This window comes from Heliangelus exortis, chromosome 27 (genome assembly GCF_036169615.1).
Source record: "Heliangelus exortis chromosome 27, bHelExo1.hap1, whole genome shotgun sequence".
NCBI lineage: Eukaryota > Metazoa > Chordata > Aves > Apodiformes > Trochilidae > Heliangelus > Heliangelus exortis.
In genome coordinates this window covers 607,019-625,588 of record NC_092448.1, presented here as the reverse complement: position 1 = coordinate 625,588, position 18,570 = coordinate 607,019, and the positions used below count along the sequence as shown (strand labels likewise).

At 48.7% G+C, this 18,570-nt stretch overlaps 1 protein-coding gene and 2 long non-coding RNA genes across 7 annotated transcripts in view; 1 reads left to right on the top strand and 2 right to left on the bottom strand.

Annotated features, from left to right (window-relative positions):
- Nucleotides 1–18,570, top strand: part of LOC139787951 (uncharacterized) — a 540,427-nt gene that overhangs the window by 57,284 nt on the left and 464,573 nt on the right. The window lies entirely within an intron of this gene.
- Nucleotides 2,501–3,952, bottom strand: LOC139787698 (uncharacterized). The gene is made up of 2 exons (XR_011722683.1): nt 3,323–3,952; nt 2,501–2,709 (listed from the first exon to the last, which is right to left on the bottom strand). It is a non-coding gene; the product is annotated as an uncharacterized lncRNA (long non-coding RNA).
- Nucleotides 6,362–17,363, bottom strand: LOC139787785 (ankyrin repeat domain-containing protein 7-like). 5 transcript variants are annotated; one of them, XR_011722696.1, is made up of 12 exons: nt 16,831–17,352; nt 16,296–16,410; nt 15,876–16,049; nt 15,658–15,764; nt 15,026–15,163; nt 13,540–13,793; nt 12,543–12,576; nt 12,394–12,463; nt 11,501–11,567; nt 7,780–7,996; nt 7,165–7,228; nt 6,362–6,813 (listed from the first exon to the last, which is right to left on the bottom strand). XR_011722696.1 is itself a non-coding variant. In XM_071727097.1 (11 exons), the coding sequence occupies exons 1-11, from the start codon at nt 17,049–17,051 to the stop codon at nt 10,425–10,427; spliced, it is 1,440 nt and encodes a 479-aa protein (XP_071583198.1). In that variant the 5' UTR covers nt 17,052–17,363; the 3' UTR covers nt 9,719–10,424. The 5 variants fall into 5 exon arrangements, 2 of the variants coding, with proteins under 2 accessions (XP_071583199.1, XP_071583198.1); XR_011722697.1 differs by having other exon boundaries at nt 6,362–6,484; XR_011722698.1 differs by having other exon boundaries at nt 6,362–6,484; nt 7,183–7,228.

The following is an 18,570-nucleotide window of genomic DNA, read 5'->3' as shown; positions in this document are numbered from 1 at the left end:
CCCAAGCTGTTGCCCACTCTGAAGAAAAGCTCCACCATGCCCAAACCCACCCTTCAGGCACTCCCAGGATCCTCCTGAACTGCCCACAGTCTCCACAGCATTAAGCCTTGACCCTTAAACCTCTGCAGACTGGCCATGGGCTTGGGGTCTCTAAACCCCATCTTGGGAGAGCTCTGGGAATTCCCCATGGTATCTGGGATGGCTGAAGGTCATATCATCAGGGAATCTCAGAATGAAAGAATTTTTTCTTTAGAAGGGACCTTTCATTCTCATCCATTGCAACCCCCCTGCAGTAATCAGGGACACTCTCAACTAGATCAGGTTCCCTGAGCCACCTCAAGCCTGACCTGGAATATTTCCAGAGATGAGACCTCAACCACCTCACTGGTCAACATGCGACATTTTTTCCACTACTCTCATGATGAAGAACTTTTTCCCTACATCCAGTCCAAATAAACTCCTCTCTAAATTAAACCCATTGCCTTTCATCCTATCAGTCCAGGCCCTTGCAAGCAGTCACTCCTCAGCCTTCCACTGGGAATCCTACAGGTACTGGAATGTCCATTGTGCTACAGTCAGTACCACACAGGAGGATGAAAGAGGGGAAGGAGAAAACTCGTGTTGACACTGAGGGGATTCCACACGTCTGCAGTGGTAGATGTAGCTCTCAATACTGAGTAGGAAAGGAGAAGTCTGCCTTACAGAATATTCAGTACTCCAAGTGTGCAAACACAAAGAAGGTTCTCAGGAGCAGCACACATTGATTTACTAAGGAGAAATCTTGCTTGACTCACCTGATATCCTTTTGCAAAGGGATGACCAAAAGGGCAGATGAAGGGAGAGCACTGGATGTCATATACCTTGACTTCAGTAAAGCTTTAGACACTGTCTCCCATAACATCTTCGTAAAAAAATTGAAGAAATGTGAGACAGATGGTTGATAACTGGCTCAACAACAGAGTTCAGTGGGTTGTGGTGAGTGGCACAGAGTCAAGTTGGAGGCCTGTGGCCAGTGGTGTTCCCCAGGGATCAGTACTGGGTCCAGTTTTGTTCAATCTCTTCATCAACGACCTGGATGAGGGTATGGAGTATACCCTCAGCAAGTTCACTGATGATCCAAAACTGGGAGAGGTGGCTGAGACACCAGAAGCTCTCCATCAGATGTGGACAGGCTGGACAGCTGGGTAAAGGTGAACTGGCAAAAGTCCTCCTGGCATCAGAGACAGTGCCTCAGTGTCCAGAACTTGTACCAACACTCTTTGCTGTCTTTATAATCCCCCTGTGGGGTGGGACAAAAGGCACTTTCAGCCCCTTGGTGGATGAAGCCACGCTGGGGAAGCCCTTGAGCAACCTCATCTGGTTCATCCTGCCTTGAGCAGGGCACTCAGACAAGGAGATGCTCAGGGGTCTCTTCCAGCCTGAGGTATTCTGTGATTCAGAATGATCTGGAGGGTCATGGGAATGATCTGTGGGAAACATAAACCCCATGTTCAAAAAGGGAAAGAAGGAAGATCCAGGGAACTCCAGACTGGTCATTTACACCTCTGTACCACATAAGGTCATGGAGCAGATCCTCCTGGAGGCACTGCTGGAGCAGAAGAAAAATGAAGAGGTGATTTGGTACAATCAACACAGCTTCCTCAGGGAAAAACCGTGCCTGACAAACCTTGGGGCCCTTCTATGGGAATATCACAGCACCAATAGACAAGGGAAGAGACACCAAGGTCAGCTACCTGGACCTGAGCAAAGCCTTTGACACTGTCCCACACAAGATCCTGGTCTCCAATATGGTAAAAGATGCGTTGGATGGAGGGAGGGAGGGAGGGAGGGAGGGAGGGAGGGAGGGAGGGAGGCAGGGAGGGAGGGAGGGAGGGAGGGAGGGAGGGACCACTGGGTAGATAAAGAACTGCCTTGATGGCTGCACCCAAAGTGTGGCCACAAGGCTGATCAGAGGGCTGGAGCACCTCTCCTATGAAGACAGACGGAGAGACTTGGGGTTATTCAATCTGGAGAGGAGAAGGCTCTGAGCAGACCTCAGCCTTCCAGTACCTGAAGAGGGCTACAAGAAAGCTGATGAGGGACTTTAGGATATCAGGTAGTGATAGCACAGGGGGGAATGGATTCAGATTAGAGGAGAGTAGGTTTAGATCAGATACTAGGAAGAAGTTCTTCCCCACGAGGGTAGTGAGACACTGGCACGTGTTGCCCAGAGAAGTGGTGGAAGCCCCATCCCTGGAAGTTTTTAAGGTCAGGCTGGATGGAGCTCTGAGACACCTGACCTAGTGGGAGGTGTCCATGCCCATGGCAGGGGGGTTGGATAGAGAAAACTGGGCTTACTAGAGAGGAGCCTGGAAGTGGCACGTCAGTACCCACTGGTCAGCTTGGGGAGGGGGGCTTTAAACTGAAGGACCTGCAGGGAGGGATCCAAGGTGGCAATGATCACCCCACCATCACCACTACAACTGATCTGGGATGAAACCAGGCCAGCCAGAGGAGTGTAAAATGTTCCTTGGCTGTCTCCTTAAATAGGAACCACAGGATCAGCCTCCTGAAGTGTATGGATACAAACACAAGCAGCCTGGGAAATCAAGAGGAGGAACTGGAGCTCCATGCCCACTCAGGTAGTTCTGATATCATAGGAACAACAACTGAAACATGGTGGGAAGGGGCACAGGACTGGAGGATGATGACAGAAGGCTATGGGCTGTTCTGTCAAGACACAGAAAAGAGAAAAGCCTCAGAATCAGCTCCTCAAACACCAGAGCTTTTGCCAGCTGTGCTACTCGAGCATTTCAAGCACACCCAATCCAAACACAGCTCTCACAGCAGCCACAGTGCCTCTGCCATCAACATCTTCAAGCAGGGGAAAGGAACCGCTCTGAGAGCTGCAGGGCAGAGGAGAGGGGCAGCTGAGAGCAGTCCCCGAGGGGAGAGCAGTGCTGGAGCAGAGACACCTTCCCCTCTGGGGAAAGGAGAGAGGAGAAGGGAGAGAGACTGAGGGGCTGGAAACTCAACTGCACAGCTGGCATGGAACAGCCCTGCTGGAAAGGAAAAGAAGGAAATCTAGACACAGAGAGACAAGAGGCATCTCACCTTCCTGACCCTTGCCCCAGCCATGCTCACGCTGCTCAAATGTGACTTTTTTCTAAAATTTAATGTCTTTCAGTTAGTAACTGATGTCACCCTGGTACAGAGTGCTCCTCCATGGGCTGCAGATCCACATCTGCCCCTCCGTGCTCCTCCATGGGCTGCAGGGGACAGCTGCCCTCTCCCCACAGCCTGCAGGGGAACTTCTGCTCTGGCCCTTCCTTCAGTCACTGACCTTGGGGTCTTGTGGAGGGCTGGCAGCAGGCTTCCACCTCCTTCTCCATGGACATCTTGGGCATTTTCTGCCACAGACATTCCATGGTCACCCAGGGCAGCTGCTGACTCCTCAGGGAGGTGCTCTCCCAGATATGGGCACCCCAGGTCTCCACACCCCTTCTATACCCCCAGGGTCACCATGGAGACCCCCATGACAATGGTGTCCAGGCACCAGACCCTGCATCACAAAGCCCTGGTGGTGGCTGTGGAGACTCCCAGGCCTGGAACTGGCTGGGACTGTGTCACAGAACAATGGAATCATGGAATGGGTTGGGTTGGAAGGGTTAAAGATCATCTTGTTCCAACCCAACCCATTCCATGATTCCATGATCCCACTCAACTGAAGCCAACCCTGTCCCTGTCCCCATGGAACTCACTTCTTAATCCCATCCACAGCATCAGCCTCACTCAGCAGTAGTGTCTCTTGGAGCTGCTCCAGGGTGAGCTTCCTGTGCTCCTCCTGCTCCATGATCCTACAGATCATTCCCATGACCCTCCAGATCATTCTGAATCACAGAATACCTCAGGCTGGAAGAGACCCCTGAGCATCTCCTTGTCTGAGTGCCCTGCTCAAGGCAGGATGAACCAGATGAGGGCTTTGCAGCATAGCTTCATCCACAAAGGGGATGAAAGTGCCTTTTGTCCCACCCCACAGGGAGATTATAAAGACAGCAAACAGTGTTGGCACAGGTTCTGGACACTGAGGCACCATCACTGCTTGCCAGGAGGACTTTGGATCCCTGATGGCACTGTGACCCTCATCATCTCGTGAACTTCCCACCCACCACATCACCCACCTCTTCAATCCAGACATCACCAGTCTGGCTACAACAGGACAATGGTAGAGCATGGCAAAGGGCTTGCTAAAGGCCAGGTGCACCCCATGCCTTTCTGTCCCCTGCCCACTCTGCTTCAGCAATCCCCTCTTTGTCCTTCACCTGCCTGGAACATTTCTCATTTCCATGGTTTTCCTTTTCTCCCAGTCCCAGGGTCAACAAGTATCTGTGTGTGCTGAGGGGGAGAGGCTGTGGTGTCTGCAGCAGGAGCAGCAGCAGCCTTGGCTTTCTCAACAGCAGCAGTGTCTGTGGGCAGCAGCTGCAAAGAAAGCAAAAGTACAAGGCAGAAAATTACCTTTATCCTGCCCCAAACCAGGACACACCTGGGTTGATTTTTAGCTGTACCTTACACTAAGCAGAGGTCTGCAGAAATAAAATGATATCCTCTTAACTTCAGAATGAGAGTGTGCTATGGTGTGACATAAAGAGATATTCCATAGATACAGGAAACACAAACCAGCAAATAGACTGGAAAACCTGCTGATGAGGTCCTTTGTTCCAGCTGCTGACCACCAAGGGATGGATGCTCTCTGCTTGGCTGTGGGACCCGCTGGGAACAGGACTCCCCCAGAGATTTCTCTGCAGGGACCAAATGCTTCCACCCAAAGTATTCAGGAGTGAATTCTTTTCTCCAGAAGAGCCCTTCATGGCAAAGCTGTCTGTGCCTTAGAGCTTCCTGCCTGTTTCTTGAAGAGCTGCTCTCTCTGGGGATATCCAAATTCCTCTTTCTGTCTGACAAATAGGAAAGTCCTGTCCCCCTCTGCAGGATGTGTCTGTCGGGTGCTGGTCAGGCTGCAGAAGTCATTCTGTGCAGAGGCAGCACAAGTTTTGAGTGGATCCCCAAAGGGAGATGGTAAGATGAGTGTTTGCTGCTGTGAGTTGTGTCTGAAGGAAAGGGAGCAGATCAGAGGGCTCGGTGTGGAGCCCCGTGTGACAGCTCTAGAGCAGAGCTGCCATGAAGGCTCTTTTAGAATGAGGCTCTGAAACTTGAGTGGCATCAGGAAGCACTGGGAAGAAATCCACTGTCCATGTGCTTTCCTTAGGAAAATGAACCCTCTGGCCCACAGCATGGAACTGGAGCTGAGCTCTGGCACTCCAAACTGAGCCCTGCCAGACAGGCAGCAAAGGACATGAGCACATTGCTGGTGCCCAAGTGATTTCTGGAGCAGTCTTTCTACTTCCAAGGCCCTTTCTGCACTCTTGAAAAGCAGGCTATGGGTTTTGCTTCAGAAATATGGGGGTTTTTTCTATTCCATTTCATAAAGCAGGTGTGCAGAAAATGGAAAAGGGTAAAGAGGAGCACATTTGTTAACAGCAAGAAATAAGGGCGAGAGACTGATGAAAATTTTAAAAGCAAAATCCAAATCAATTTATTGACAAAAATTACAAAAAAAGGAGAGGGTGGGGAGGGCAGGGGAGGAAAAAAAAAGAAAAGGGAAGGAAAGGGAGGGGAAAGGTGGAGGGGAAAGGTGGAGGGGAAAGGTGGAGGGGAAAGGTGGAGGGGAAAGGTGGAGGGGAAAGGTGGAGGGGAAAGGTGGAGGGGAAAGGGGAAAGAGGAAAGAGGGAGGGGAAAGGGGAAGAAAGGGGAAAAAGAAAGGGGAATAAAAAAAGGGGACAGAGAAAGGGGGTGGAGAAAGAGAAAGGAGGAAAGGGGAAAGGAGAAAGGTGGGAAAGGGGAAAAAGGGGAAAGGGCGGAAGGGGAAAAGGAAGAAAGGAAGAAAAGGGAAAAGATGGAAAGGGGAAAAGGAAGGAAGGGGGGAAGGGGGGAAGGGGGAAGGGGGAAGGGGGAAAGGGGGAAAGGGGGAAAAGGGGGAAAAGGGGGAAAAGGGGGAAAAGGGGGAAAGGGGGGAAAGGGGGGAAAGGGAGGGAAAGGGAGGGAAAGGGGGGAAAGGGGGAAAAGGGGGAAAAGGGGGAAAAGGGGGAAAAGGGGAATGGGGGGATGGGGGGATGGGGGAAAGGGAGAGGACTACGCAGGAGAGGAGTGGAGACGAGAGGGGGAAGGAAGGGCAAGAAAGGGGAGAGGGAGGGAGAGGGAGAAAAAGGAGAGGGAGAGGGAAAGGGGAAGCGGGAGGGGAGGGAAGGGAACAGGAGAGGAGGGAAAAGGGGAGTGGGAGAGGGAGAGGACTACACATCAAAAAACCACCAGGGAAGGGCAACAGGGCTGTCATCCATCCAACAGACTAAGAACATTTATTCAGACTGACAGAAACATATTTTCATCTCTTCTGGTCCATCACAAGATATGGAATAAGCTCCCAAAGATGTAGTTTAAAGTTCATCAGTGTCTGGGGAGAAAAGAGACAAGATTCCTGGTGTTACTTTTACAGGAGAGAGGGGCAAAGAGGTCACTGTCAGAACATTACGGCTACGAAGCCAGAGCTGAACACTCTCTGTGATTAAAAGCAGACAGCAACAGAAGGAAATTGGCTCAGGGGCTTCCTGCTTTGAAACAGCACCAGTCACTGCAAAGCTGTGACTCTGGAGTAATCAGTACAAAATAGGTGCAGTTCCTCCTGGGACATCTGGCCTCACATCACAGAACATGTTTGATGCCATGGATGACAAACATTCAACTCCCCTGACGACTGCCTGAACACTACTGAGTGATCTTTCCCTAAAGAAAGGAGAACTTTTGTCACTGATCAGCCTCTTCTTGCCTATTCAAATAAAAAGACTGCAACAGAGGAGCTACAAACACAAGCAATGAGTAAGGGAAAGCACAGACCAAGAACTGACAGCAGAGGGTGTGTGTTATGGGTCAGTGCTGAAGGCAATCACTGGAAACTTGGTTTGGTGGTTTTTTTCAGGCAGCTGCTTAAAGCTCTACAAAGCATTTTGTAAGCAGGAAGTTTCCATGTTCAAGTAAGTGTAAAGTTAGTAGAAAAAGCCCTGTGCTTAGCACAGGAACTAAACAGCTTTCAAGATGTTGTTTTCAAGAGTTAGGAGCAGTCATCTTTTTACTTACTCTAACATGACACATTACCATGTCCAGCTTCTTCAGAGACAAATTCATCCTGTTCCTGCCTGTACTAGAATTATACAGAAAACACACCATTAACATTGTGCAATATTAAACTTCTAAAACATTCTTCCAATCCACACAAAACCAGGCAAAAACTCCAAGGGCCAAAGAAGTGAGGCCATAAACCAGCAGAGTGGAAGGAAGGGACCTCTCTCCAGGACTAAAGGGAGAGCAGTGACCAAATTCACAGCTCCTCCAGGAGTACCCCATAAAAACCCAAATGCCTCCTACACACAGTGGATCTCCCACACTGAGGTATAAAGTGAGATTTGTTGCAGATTTATTTATTATAGTCATACATCCTAGATAAGAAAATTTAATTTAAAGCTTAGCTCGGAACATCCTATGGCATCATCTTTGGTTTCTGGGCACTCCTGGAAAACAGCCCTCAAAACCCAAACTTTTCACCCCTAGCACACCTAGATGTTGTGTTGGGATGAGGAGGAGTTACACCATGAGTAATCCCTGCAAATGAGTTGTAAGTTTAGGCTAAAAAGCACAACCTTGCATACAGATGCTCTTCAGCAGTAGCTGAGGATGGGATTTCAAAATGTTTACCTTGTCTGCAGAAGAGGAAATCCTGTTCATCAGTGGTTCTGCTCCTCTGGGTGAACTGGGGATGCTTCCTACTGGACTTCTGTTCAGAACCAGACTGGTGCCAGGATGTCCCAGGTGAGTTGAATGGTGAACTGGATTTGCAGCCACTTCCACGTGTGTTCTTTTATCTTCCACGAAGCTTTCTGTTGGCTTTTCCTATTTTTTTTTTCCACCAGTTCTAAAATATTCAGACACAAAGAATTATCTCTGGCAGGAACCAGGAATCCCAGTAGAGGGGATTAGGAACGACCAAACCCGACAGTCCCTCCTTTCCTCCAGCCACCCACTCAACTACCATCTCCCAAAGGAACCTTTTTTTGTGGCACTAGGAATACAAAGTTTTTCCCAGGGTAAAAGCATTGACAGCACTCCTGGAGTTCTTCCCCCTCTTCCCTCTTAAAGAAACTGAAAAATGAAGAATAAGGTGGTTATCTGACACATGCAGGTATTCACCTCACTCAAACACTCTGGGGTTGAGAGGAAGAAAGAAATGGAATTTTAAAGCACTCTTCACATCACTATTCAGACACAGAGCACACCAGTGTCTAATTACTCAACAGGACTAGTTCCTGTTTTCCAGAAAATAAAAATTAACAAAATGGGTACAGCAACTTTTAAATCTTTGCTCTGCCTGGGACTGGTGGAATTTGCAGAAAAGAACTTTAACATTCCAGTCAGTCTTCTGACCAGTTAATTAGCCCAACACAGCCACAAAGAAGAAATTTAAATATTACTGCACATCACACAATAGAGAAGAGAAAGCTTAGTGGCTGAGATTGACTTTCTTGAGGAACAGGCAGCTCCCAAAAGACAGAATGCAGAAATGAACAGCAAAACACTGCTCAGAGCCTTCAACACTGCAAAAAGTCTATCCTTTACCTCCCTTTTTTTTACTTTTCCAGCCTCATACTTTAAGACTTGTTCTCTTATACCAGCACACCATTGGCCTTTAATTCCTTGTTCATCTTTTCCAGCGTGGAAACTTGCTTTTCAGCAGAGTTTGTGGAAAATGTCATTAAAGCATCCCTGTGCAGCAGCTGATGGAATAAATGGCCTTCCCTCTGGAGCTGGGCCAATGCCTCCTGTGTGGACAGAATCACAGAACCACAGAATCATTAAGGCTGGAAAAAACCTCTAGGATCCTCCAGTCCAATTGGGAAACCAACACCACTAAACCATGTCCCCAAAGTGGGAATAATGTCCTCCACTCTCCCCTGAGGTGTTACACAGGACCCTTCTGCCCAGCCCTGCCCCAGATGCCCAACACCAACAGGATGCCTGCCCTATTCCCCTCATGAATGCCATCAGAAAAAATCTTTTTCAAATACTTCCTGACATGGCCAAAAAAACATTTACAGATGCAGGGATAACACTAAAAGTCACCAAATTTCAAAGTTTTTTGCATGAGCTTTCTCTTACAAAGGGGAAGACCAGGCATGTCTAATCACACACATCTGCCTGTTACAGACAGATCTCCCTCTTCCCTTCAATATGCATTTTGCATGGGGAAAAAGCATTTGACTGCTTTGTTTGTCTGCACAGCACAGCAGGAACAACACTGCTCAAAACTGAAGCAAACCAGCTGGAAACAAAGCAGCACTACAGCAAATATCCTGCATCTGGCAAGGATTTTTCCTCATCCTAAGAGGACTGTACCCAACTTCAGACAGTAACACAACTTTCCTCTGCAGGACTCTGCCATCACCATTAGTCACTTTCTGGTTACTTTTCTTTACCTTACTGTATAATCCAATTTACTCTATAATGCCACTTACCAGCCCAGACTCTAATGCAAAATATTTGGCTTCACATACCTGCACCCCAGAGCTGGCAGTGGCTTCCTTTAGGCCTCTGTTTTTGCTGCTGATGACGTATGGAAAGCAGATCCTGAGTGCTCACCTACAGGAAAAACAAGAGACTTTTACAACCAGCATGACTGAATGCTACTTATTTACTCTTAGAGTGCATCTTGATTAATGGTGAGAACAATCTTAACACAAAACATCACATCCCCTCAAATTTATGACCAGCTAGAGAGAAAATGATCAGAATACACATTTCATGTGCATCTGTGTTAAATCCTTTCTTTGGTGGCATTTTACTTTCTTATGTAAAAAAGAAAGTTTCTGAATATCAGTATGGCCACACATAATTCACTCCAGTGTCTTCAAGGTGCAGGATCTCTCTCTCTCAGACAAACTGTGTGCCATGCAGAAACGAGCAAGATGCTTCCAGCAATGCAAAGGGGGCCTCCTCCTCCTCCTCCTGCTCTGAGGCCTGAGGCTCCTCCACTGTTTCAGTAAAGATAGGTGTACAATATTTCTTCTGTCACTTGGTCAGTGTTCATTCAGGTCACACACAGCAACGTGCATGCAGCTTGCTGCCACAAAACACTTGGTTCAGAGGGAGAACACAGCAAAAAAAGCAAGAAGGGCACTTCCTTGATACACACCACTGTTTGCAACACAAAGCCACAATTTCAGTTCTCAAAGAACGAATGAAAAAGAACAGGAATCCCACCAGGATTCACAAGGGAGGGAAAAAATTCAGTATCAGAAGTCCACACAATATTTGGTCATTTACTGTGCATTCATAGAGGAAGAATCTCAATCAGTATTAAACAAATCATTCCTCTCACCAGTCTTGTTCTCTGCAGTCCCTGTCAAAATATCAGGACTTTCATTAAAAATGTACTTGGGGACACATGCAGCAATTGCAGCCCACAATTCTTTATTGAGTTCTTCCTGCTCCTGATTCTCCTCCATTTCTTCCTCTACAGGTGACTCTTCCTAAAAGAGATCAAACCAAACAGCTGGAAAGAGCTGAAACAAGGACCTGCTTTGCCACCCACTGCCAGCTTGAAAAAGACTTTTCCTGCCTAAGACAGAAGGGAAACTTGGCTGAGCTTGCTTTTACAAGGCCTTCAGCTTTTCCATGGAAATCTGCAGCAGCAGAAAGAAATGCCTCCTGTCCTCAGTCTCAGCCCTGCTTCTGCACAGCCCCCAAGAAGCACTCCCTCACGCCAGCCCAGCTTCATTTCAGTTACAGCAAGCTCTCAGCTGCTCCTGGATCTCCCTCCTACCCTCCCCAGCCCCACCATGGCAACCTCCCTGTCCTTCACACAAAGTACCTGAGAACCACACAGAGATGTCCAGTGACCTTCCTCAGCTTTCTCCTTCTGCAGAGCTTCCAGCTCTGCCTGGAGACCTACACACCAGGGAAGAAGGGAGAGATGCAGTGGTTTTAGTTCACTCTGCTACGCCCCTGCTCTTTTTTTGAGGTTTTCTTTATTCACCAGGGACCTCCATTTCTAGAACAATCACATTGTCTTCAACCATATATGAGTAGTAAATTAGAATGGATGTGAATAAAAGGAGTTATTTATTTATCTTGCAATTGGCACCTTGCCAGACTTACTCACAGGAGAGGAGTCGCTGGGAATGTCTGGAAAATGAGCCAGCTAAGGGAGGAGCAGGAGGGAGGAAGGACTGGCCAGGGACAGAGGCTTAGGAGGTGATTAATACCTTTATTTGAACTATAAGGCTTTTTTATTTCTCAAATGAAAATTCCTTTGTTTTCAAAATTTACTTCTCTCACTTTTTAGAGTAAGAAAATAAATAAAAAAACCAACTACTTGGCAAGTCTACTTGCAGAGCAGGACATCATGCAACCTTTTCCTTACCAGCTTTCCCGTACTCCAGGAAAATGTTCCATAACTCCAACAAGTTTGGCTTCTGCTCCTTCTTGACCTAAAGATTTATTTTAGAAAAAATGTTTCATTTCTAAACGCCCTAGTAGTCACAACAATAAACATTGTTTTCACATCAAATATTGAACAGGAAATATAATCAGGTTGTCTTTTTCATAGTGCTTAGGTGCTGCATTTATCTTACACTTGTAACTACACAAACACTCCTCACACACCCAACTCAGTGAGTATTCCACCCCAAAAGACTCTGCAGGCACCCTTCTGCAAAGTGCTTCCAAAACTATCTTTACATGCAGAACAGTTTCACTCATCTGATTTTTATCTTCCTATTACTTGGTAAAATTCAGCTCTCACAGTTTCAGAATGCTTACTTGCAAAGGTGCAGAATGCAAGGCACTGTTAGCATCGCCAGACCTGATGCATAAATCAGCCTCTGCAAGTACACTTACCACAGTATCCCTAAATTTCAGTCTCACAGCAGAAAAATGCATCATTTCTATTTAAATCAATGCAAGAAAATGAGATCATGTCAAAACTAAAGATGCTGGCTGGCATCTCCAGCATTAGTGAGTGGGTTGAACTACCACACTCAAGTTCCCCATCACTACAGAATCCCAGCATCAGCAACAGATGCTGATCCAAATGAACAAGAAATAAAATAATGGGAGTGTGTACCTATGACTTTGGCCCCAAACCACAAATCTACTGCTTGCTCTGCCACAGCTACAGGTCTTTTTGCAAAATCTGACAGAAACAATGACAGAGAAAACAATGCTGCCTGCAACTGCAGTTTCTTTCAAGCCCAGAGAAAACTTGCCTTCAAGAGATTTATTTTTCAAGGACATTTTCCTCTAACTGCACCATACCTTAGGGCTAAAACAGATGGATTCTTCAGAATCACTCCAAGTATCATCATTCCCCTCCTCCTCAGAACTCCTTCAAAAACAAAGCAAAATGAGTGCTATGTCTCTAAAATCACCCCTCAAGCAAGTGGGAGGGGTTTGTAAAGTCTCACCTTATTGAGCCTCCTTCACAAAGGTCATCTGTGGCTGTTCAAAGATTCAATGACATGCTGACATTAGATTTGGCAAGCACACAATTAAACAGTACACACAAACATTTAACATGGACAACTCCACAGCTCATACAGAATGAAACTGGCCACAACTGGACCCAAATGGCTGTGGTGACTGCTGCAAGAGTCACACCTGAGGGTCGGCGTACGGATGGATGCACCTCTGTGCCTCCTGGAACACTCTGTGTGGCACCTGTGGGTGCAGCTCCCTGGGTTGTTATATTATTTAGAATACAAATCACTATCCACCTTCTCTACCCATCCTGCTCAGTAACACCTGATATTTCAAGCCAACAAATGCTGGGGTTCTCTTATGACAGGTACCCAACACCCAATTCCCTGCTGACAGGGCTGTAACATTTGCCTCAGAGCAGCAGGGAGTGCTGCTTCTCTTGATTTGACCACAAGCACATGCAATGGATGTGGCACAAGGACTCCTCCCCAAAACATACACTTCAGAGGACCTCAGAAGGTCTCTCAGGATCACCCCAGCTTACCCTCTAACCCTCTGTTGCTGCAGCACAGCAAAGGGACTCTCATGATGTGCTTTGCAGTGCCAGCCAGACTGCACTCTTAATGCCAAGAAATACTCCCTGAACACTCTCTGCTGTCCATTTGCCACACAGTGCAGATATAACACACTTAAAAAAACTAAAAGAAGAACAGGACCCAATCTAGAGTTCATTTATATTCAAAAATTCATTCTGTAGGACACAACCCTTTCAGTAGACATGGAGCACACCAATCACAACTGCCCTTACAGCCTGACAAGGCCAAAAAGTAACAAATCAGCACATTCCCAAAGCTTCTTGTGCTGCTCCTCCTGATGCCTGCACTGAAGTCACCAGGGAGCACAGTCAGTGCTGACAATACAAACCACCTCAAGAAAAGGCCACATCATTGTCCTCTTGAGCTCCTCCATACTTAAGGATCCTACCTCCTCTGTCCACAGCAGGTGCACCCCACAGAAATGGAGCAGCTCCTGCGTCCTCAGCAGTGATGACTATGCTGGGATCTTCTGGATCACATGCAGGAGCTTCTCCTCTGTTCTCCTGGTCTGGTTTTGCTTCCAGCTCTCCAGCAGCTCCTGCCCGCTCAGGAATTCGAAGTATCTTGAGTATGTTGTCACCTTGAGCATCCCCTGCAGGAGCTTCTGATGTGTTCTCCATTTTTGCCAGATACTGACTCAGACTGCACAGAGAAAGAAATAGAGTTGGTAAAAAGAACCACATCCTGGCATACACCATCCAGCACAACAGTTAACACCAACTTATTACCCACCCTACACATATTCCTACAAATTCTCAGCATTCTCCTCAGTATTTGTTAAGGGTAATTCACACAGAACTCACTGCAGGGCTCTTCCCCTAGAGATGCACATTGACACCTTCCAAGTTCCAAGCTCCTGCTTGGAACATTTTTTCAGTCTGCCTTTTAGGCACACATAACCACCTGAGAGAAGGAACCCCCACAGCTACAAAGCTGTGCATCAGAGCAGTGAAGGGCTCTCAGTCAGATCTCCTCTGAAACAAAAGGCTGGTGGTTCCTGGGCACTGCAGTGCAAGTCAGCAAGGACAATGGTGCTGGGCTGGGCAGAGGCTTTACACGCCTGTCAGCTTGCCAAGTTCCTCCTCTGGCTACAGACACTTTGGAGAGTTCCTGCTGGGCAGACCTCAGCTCAGCAACAACACTTGAAAGATTCTCTAACACACAATCCTGGAGAGAAATTCCCCTCAGCTTCCAAATTAACACTACACACAGTGTCTCAGTCCTAACCAAACACCAGGTGACAGAATTGCTCTGGTACCCCCCTCCACCCTCCCAAGGGAAGATAAAAGGGGAACAGGGAAGAGAGACTTGAAGGTGTGAAAATAAGACCCAAACAGCTTTGCTCAAAGAGGAAGAGACAGGAACACGTGGGACAAGGAACAAATATCTGCAAGTCTGTACCAAAGCCCATCTCCATGGTCACAGCTATAAGTGTCCCAGGGCCCCTTGCAGCAGGGCCGACTCAGGAGAGGGGTCCCCAGCTGCCCCCAGCACCTGATGGATTCGGATCTTGCCCAGCACGGGCGAGCTGATGACAAAACAGGAGCCTCTGCCCAAGAGCTCCCAGTGCAGCCCAGCAGCAGGGAAGAAGGGAGCAGGCAGGGACCAGGCTGCCCATCCTCTGGCCTTTCAGAGAGGCTGGCAGGAGATGGGAGGAAATCCTGAGCCCTGCCTCTTCCACCCCTCACGGCTCCCTCAGGCTGCTACACACCCTCTCTCTTGGGCATAGCAACCACACCCAGCAGAAGACATCACTGAGCACACCTTCAACACACCTCTAAACACACCATTAAACCTTGGTGCTGCCACCAACAACATTCCAAAGCCACACTGACAACTGACCACTTCTTCTCATCAGAAAGTTCAAAGGTTACCTCCAATACCCATGAAGATCAGCATAATCCTCAGCTGTGTTCCCATCAGTGTCTTCATGGGAAATATTGGCACCGTAAGAAAGGAGAACTTGGACCAAATTCAGCTGCCCAACAGAAGCAGCAATCATGAGTGGGGTTCTGAAAGATGCAAAACATCCTATCAAATGGATCCTTTGACACAGACACAGAAACATTCGTTTCATTCCTGCTTGCTCTCAGAAAAAGTCTTTTCCCCATTACATTCCAATGAACAAAAGAAAAAGCAGGGTCCAGTAGAAGCAACAGTAACATGGGAGAGGGAGTCAAAACAGCTGCGTGGGCAGACAGAGCTGCCACATGCACAACACTTCAGTGCACACGAGGCTGCTGTGCACGAGGTGGTTTCTCAAACTGAGGCACTGCTGCCAGGCTCATGACACATCTCCTGCCAGACAATGCCTCCTGGACATCCCCAGTGCAGAAAGCAGCCCCTGAGGTACCACAGCAGCCAAGCACACACTGCTTTCACACAGAACTCTCACAGAAACAGCTCCTTCCCAGTGCCCCCTGCTTTTGCTCAGAGCACATTCCCATGCTTCTCAGCAATCCAACAGAAAGAAGACCAACGGGACACATCTGGATAAACCCCTCACCTTTGATGCTGGTCTCGAGCATGCACGTCAACTCCTGCTTTCAGGAGAATTTCCACTATCTCTTCCTGACCTTCAGAGACAGCAAGAGCTAGTGGGGTAAAGCCCTCCTGAAAAGTCAGAGAAATACATCATGCTAATAATCAAAGCCAAAAAAATCTGTAAAAGAAATACTGAAGTCACTTTCTGAAAGGACTTGCTGAAGAAATAGAAACATTTACCTTATTCTTGGCACGATGATCGACAAAATGCCTGAGTAACAGCCTCACGAGGTTTTTATCATGAGCCTGGATGGCCAGATGGAGGGCAGTGTGGCCATCGGTGTCGGTGAGATTTGGGTCAGCACCGTGCTCTAGCAGGAAAGCCACACAGTCTTCTTGATGAAACTGTACTGCCTGGGAACAACACACAAAAAAAGGGAAGACTTGCAAAATTCACATTTCACTCCATCACAGCTCACCCAGCTTCTGAGCACAGGGAAAGAAGAGCACCTGCAAAGATGATCTGACAGGTGCCTGTCCCACTCCAAATCCAACAGGCGTGTTTCCGCACAGCTCTGCGCACAGAGTCCTGCCAGACACCTCTCCTTTCATGCACACTCAATAAGCCCCTCTGCCAAGAGCAGAACTTCTCTCACTCACCCTCATCAGGGGTGTTCTCCCAAAATTGTCAGCAGCATCCAACCGGCAGCGGTGCCTTACTAGAAATCTGACGACCTCTGTGTGGCCGTTTGCAGACGCCAGGTGGAGAGGTGTCCTGAGAATTAAACATGGGAGCTTAACACTGACAGACAAGGAAAGAACCAAAGCTGTGGCACCACCCAGCCCGGGGGACCCTGCCCAGACCCTGCTGCTCCTGCTGCTGCTGCTGCTGCTGCTGCTGCTGCAACCCCGCACACATCACCCACAGGGCAGGAGAGACCTGGGGAGGCCTCAGCAGCTGCAAGAGAAGCCTGCAGGGAGAGCAGGGCCAAGCAGCAGCCCAGCACCTCCAGGAGCACTGGCGCCCACCCAGCAGCTCCCAGCACTGGAAAGCTCTCGAGTTCCCCCTCCCAGCTGACAGGGCACATCTTGCTTTGCAAGCAATCAGCTCCAAGGGGATCCCACACAAACCCTGCAGGGGGGATGCTCCCGCACGCCACCCGAGGTGTCCCAGCAGCGGCCCACAGCCCCTCACCGATTCTCCCTGTCGCGGCGGTCGATGCCCCAAATCTCCATCCACCGGCGCCAGCGCCTCAGCCAGGCCAGGTGGCCGCGGGCAGCCGCGCGGTGCAGCCTGCCCAGACCTTGCTGCTGAGGCTCAGGGGCGCCGGTGCCGGCAGCGGCAGCACCGCAGGGCTGCCCAGGAGCGCTGACAGAGCGGGACACCCGACGCTTCCTGCTGAATTTCTGCCCCATCTCAGCAGCTCTGGGGGCTGTGGCACGGGCACAGCCCCACGGGAGCAGCGGGAGGCAGCCGGCAGAGCCGGAGGGGTGGGGGTTAATGACAGGGGAAGGGCAAAGGCAGGGACAGGGCAGGGAAGAGACAGACGGGGACGAGGTGGATGACAGGGGAAAGGCAGGGACGAGGCAGGAGAAAAGAGCAAACCAACGGCAAGGACCAGGAGCAGCCAGAGAGACACAGCCCAGCACAGCTCAGCACAGGAGCCACAACGGCAGAGTCGCCCCTAACGGCAGTTGCCAGGGGCAACCGTGGGCGGGGCCGAACCACCTGCGGGGAGGGGGGGGGGAGAGAAGGGACTGAACCAATTCACGGGGGAGGGAGGGGACTGAAGGAAAGGAAAAGGCTCCTTTAATCCTTAAACCTTGCATTTGTTTAAGCCTCAGCATTCATTCAGTGCCACTACAGGTGACAATGGCCCCTTAAGTATCTGAGAGAAGCTGAGAAGCTCTCCCCCACCTCTATGAGCCATACAAAGAACTGGTAAGTTCTGCTCCTGGAGAGGCTTTTTCATAACCAATTCAAAGGAGTTGATAGAGAGGGTAAAATAACCCTTCCTGTGTAACCAACTTCTTGTCTCTCACTTGTCATCTTGTCCTGGTTTGGGCCAGGATAAAGGTGATTTTCTGTTCTGTACTTTTGCTTTCAGCTAAGTCTCTTGTCAGTAGTTGCACTTGCTGAAATTAACAGCAAGTTAATTAAATGAATGGCAAACTAGCTTCCTCTGACTGCACAGAGCTCACTGCAAAAGTTCCACTGCCATTGCACAAGTACAGGGGGTTTCCCTAGACAAGTCTAACCCATAACTAGAGGGAAATGGATATCTAGAATTCTCCTGGCACAGTTAACACAAATGTTAACTGTCACCATGCCACATGTGTCACACCCAGCTACACAGAAAATCATCTCCAAGTTCCCTGCTGCAAACACATCCTCTGCAGGCCCCAGCACCAGCCTGACCTTCCACAGGCAGCCCAGCTTTTGAACAGCCAGCCTGAAATGAGCCACTAATGGAGCCCAGGAGACCAGATTCCTTCTTGGAACCTTGGACACATTGCTGGCTCATGAGCAGCTTGGTGCCCACCAGGACCCCTCCCAGCCTGTGCTGAAGGTACAGAGAGGATCCAAGGCTGTGTCATTAGATACAGATTATTTAAGCTGGCAGACTGCAGGGCATGAAGAAGCAAGAGTGGAGGGGCTGGGACATCTGAAAAGCTATTAGACAAACTTTTCTGTTAGAAATCATAGAATCATAGAATTGGCTGGGTTGGAAGGGACCTCAGAGATCATCAAGTCCAACCCTTGATGATAGAAATGAGGGACAAACATCAGTGACAAAAAAAGCAAAACAATTACCAAATGGGCCACTGAGACATTTCACTTCACTGCTCGATAGGAGCTGGAAATACATCAAGAGTAAATTCACTGAAGTGCTTTTTTTTGTTGTTGGTGGTTTTCACAGCTAAATCAGACAGA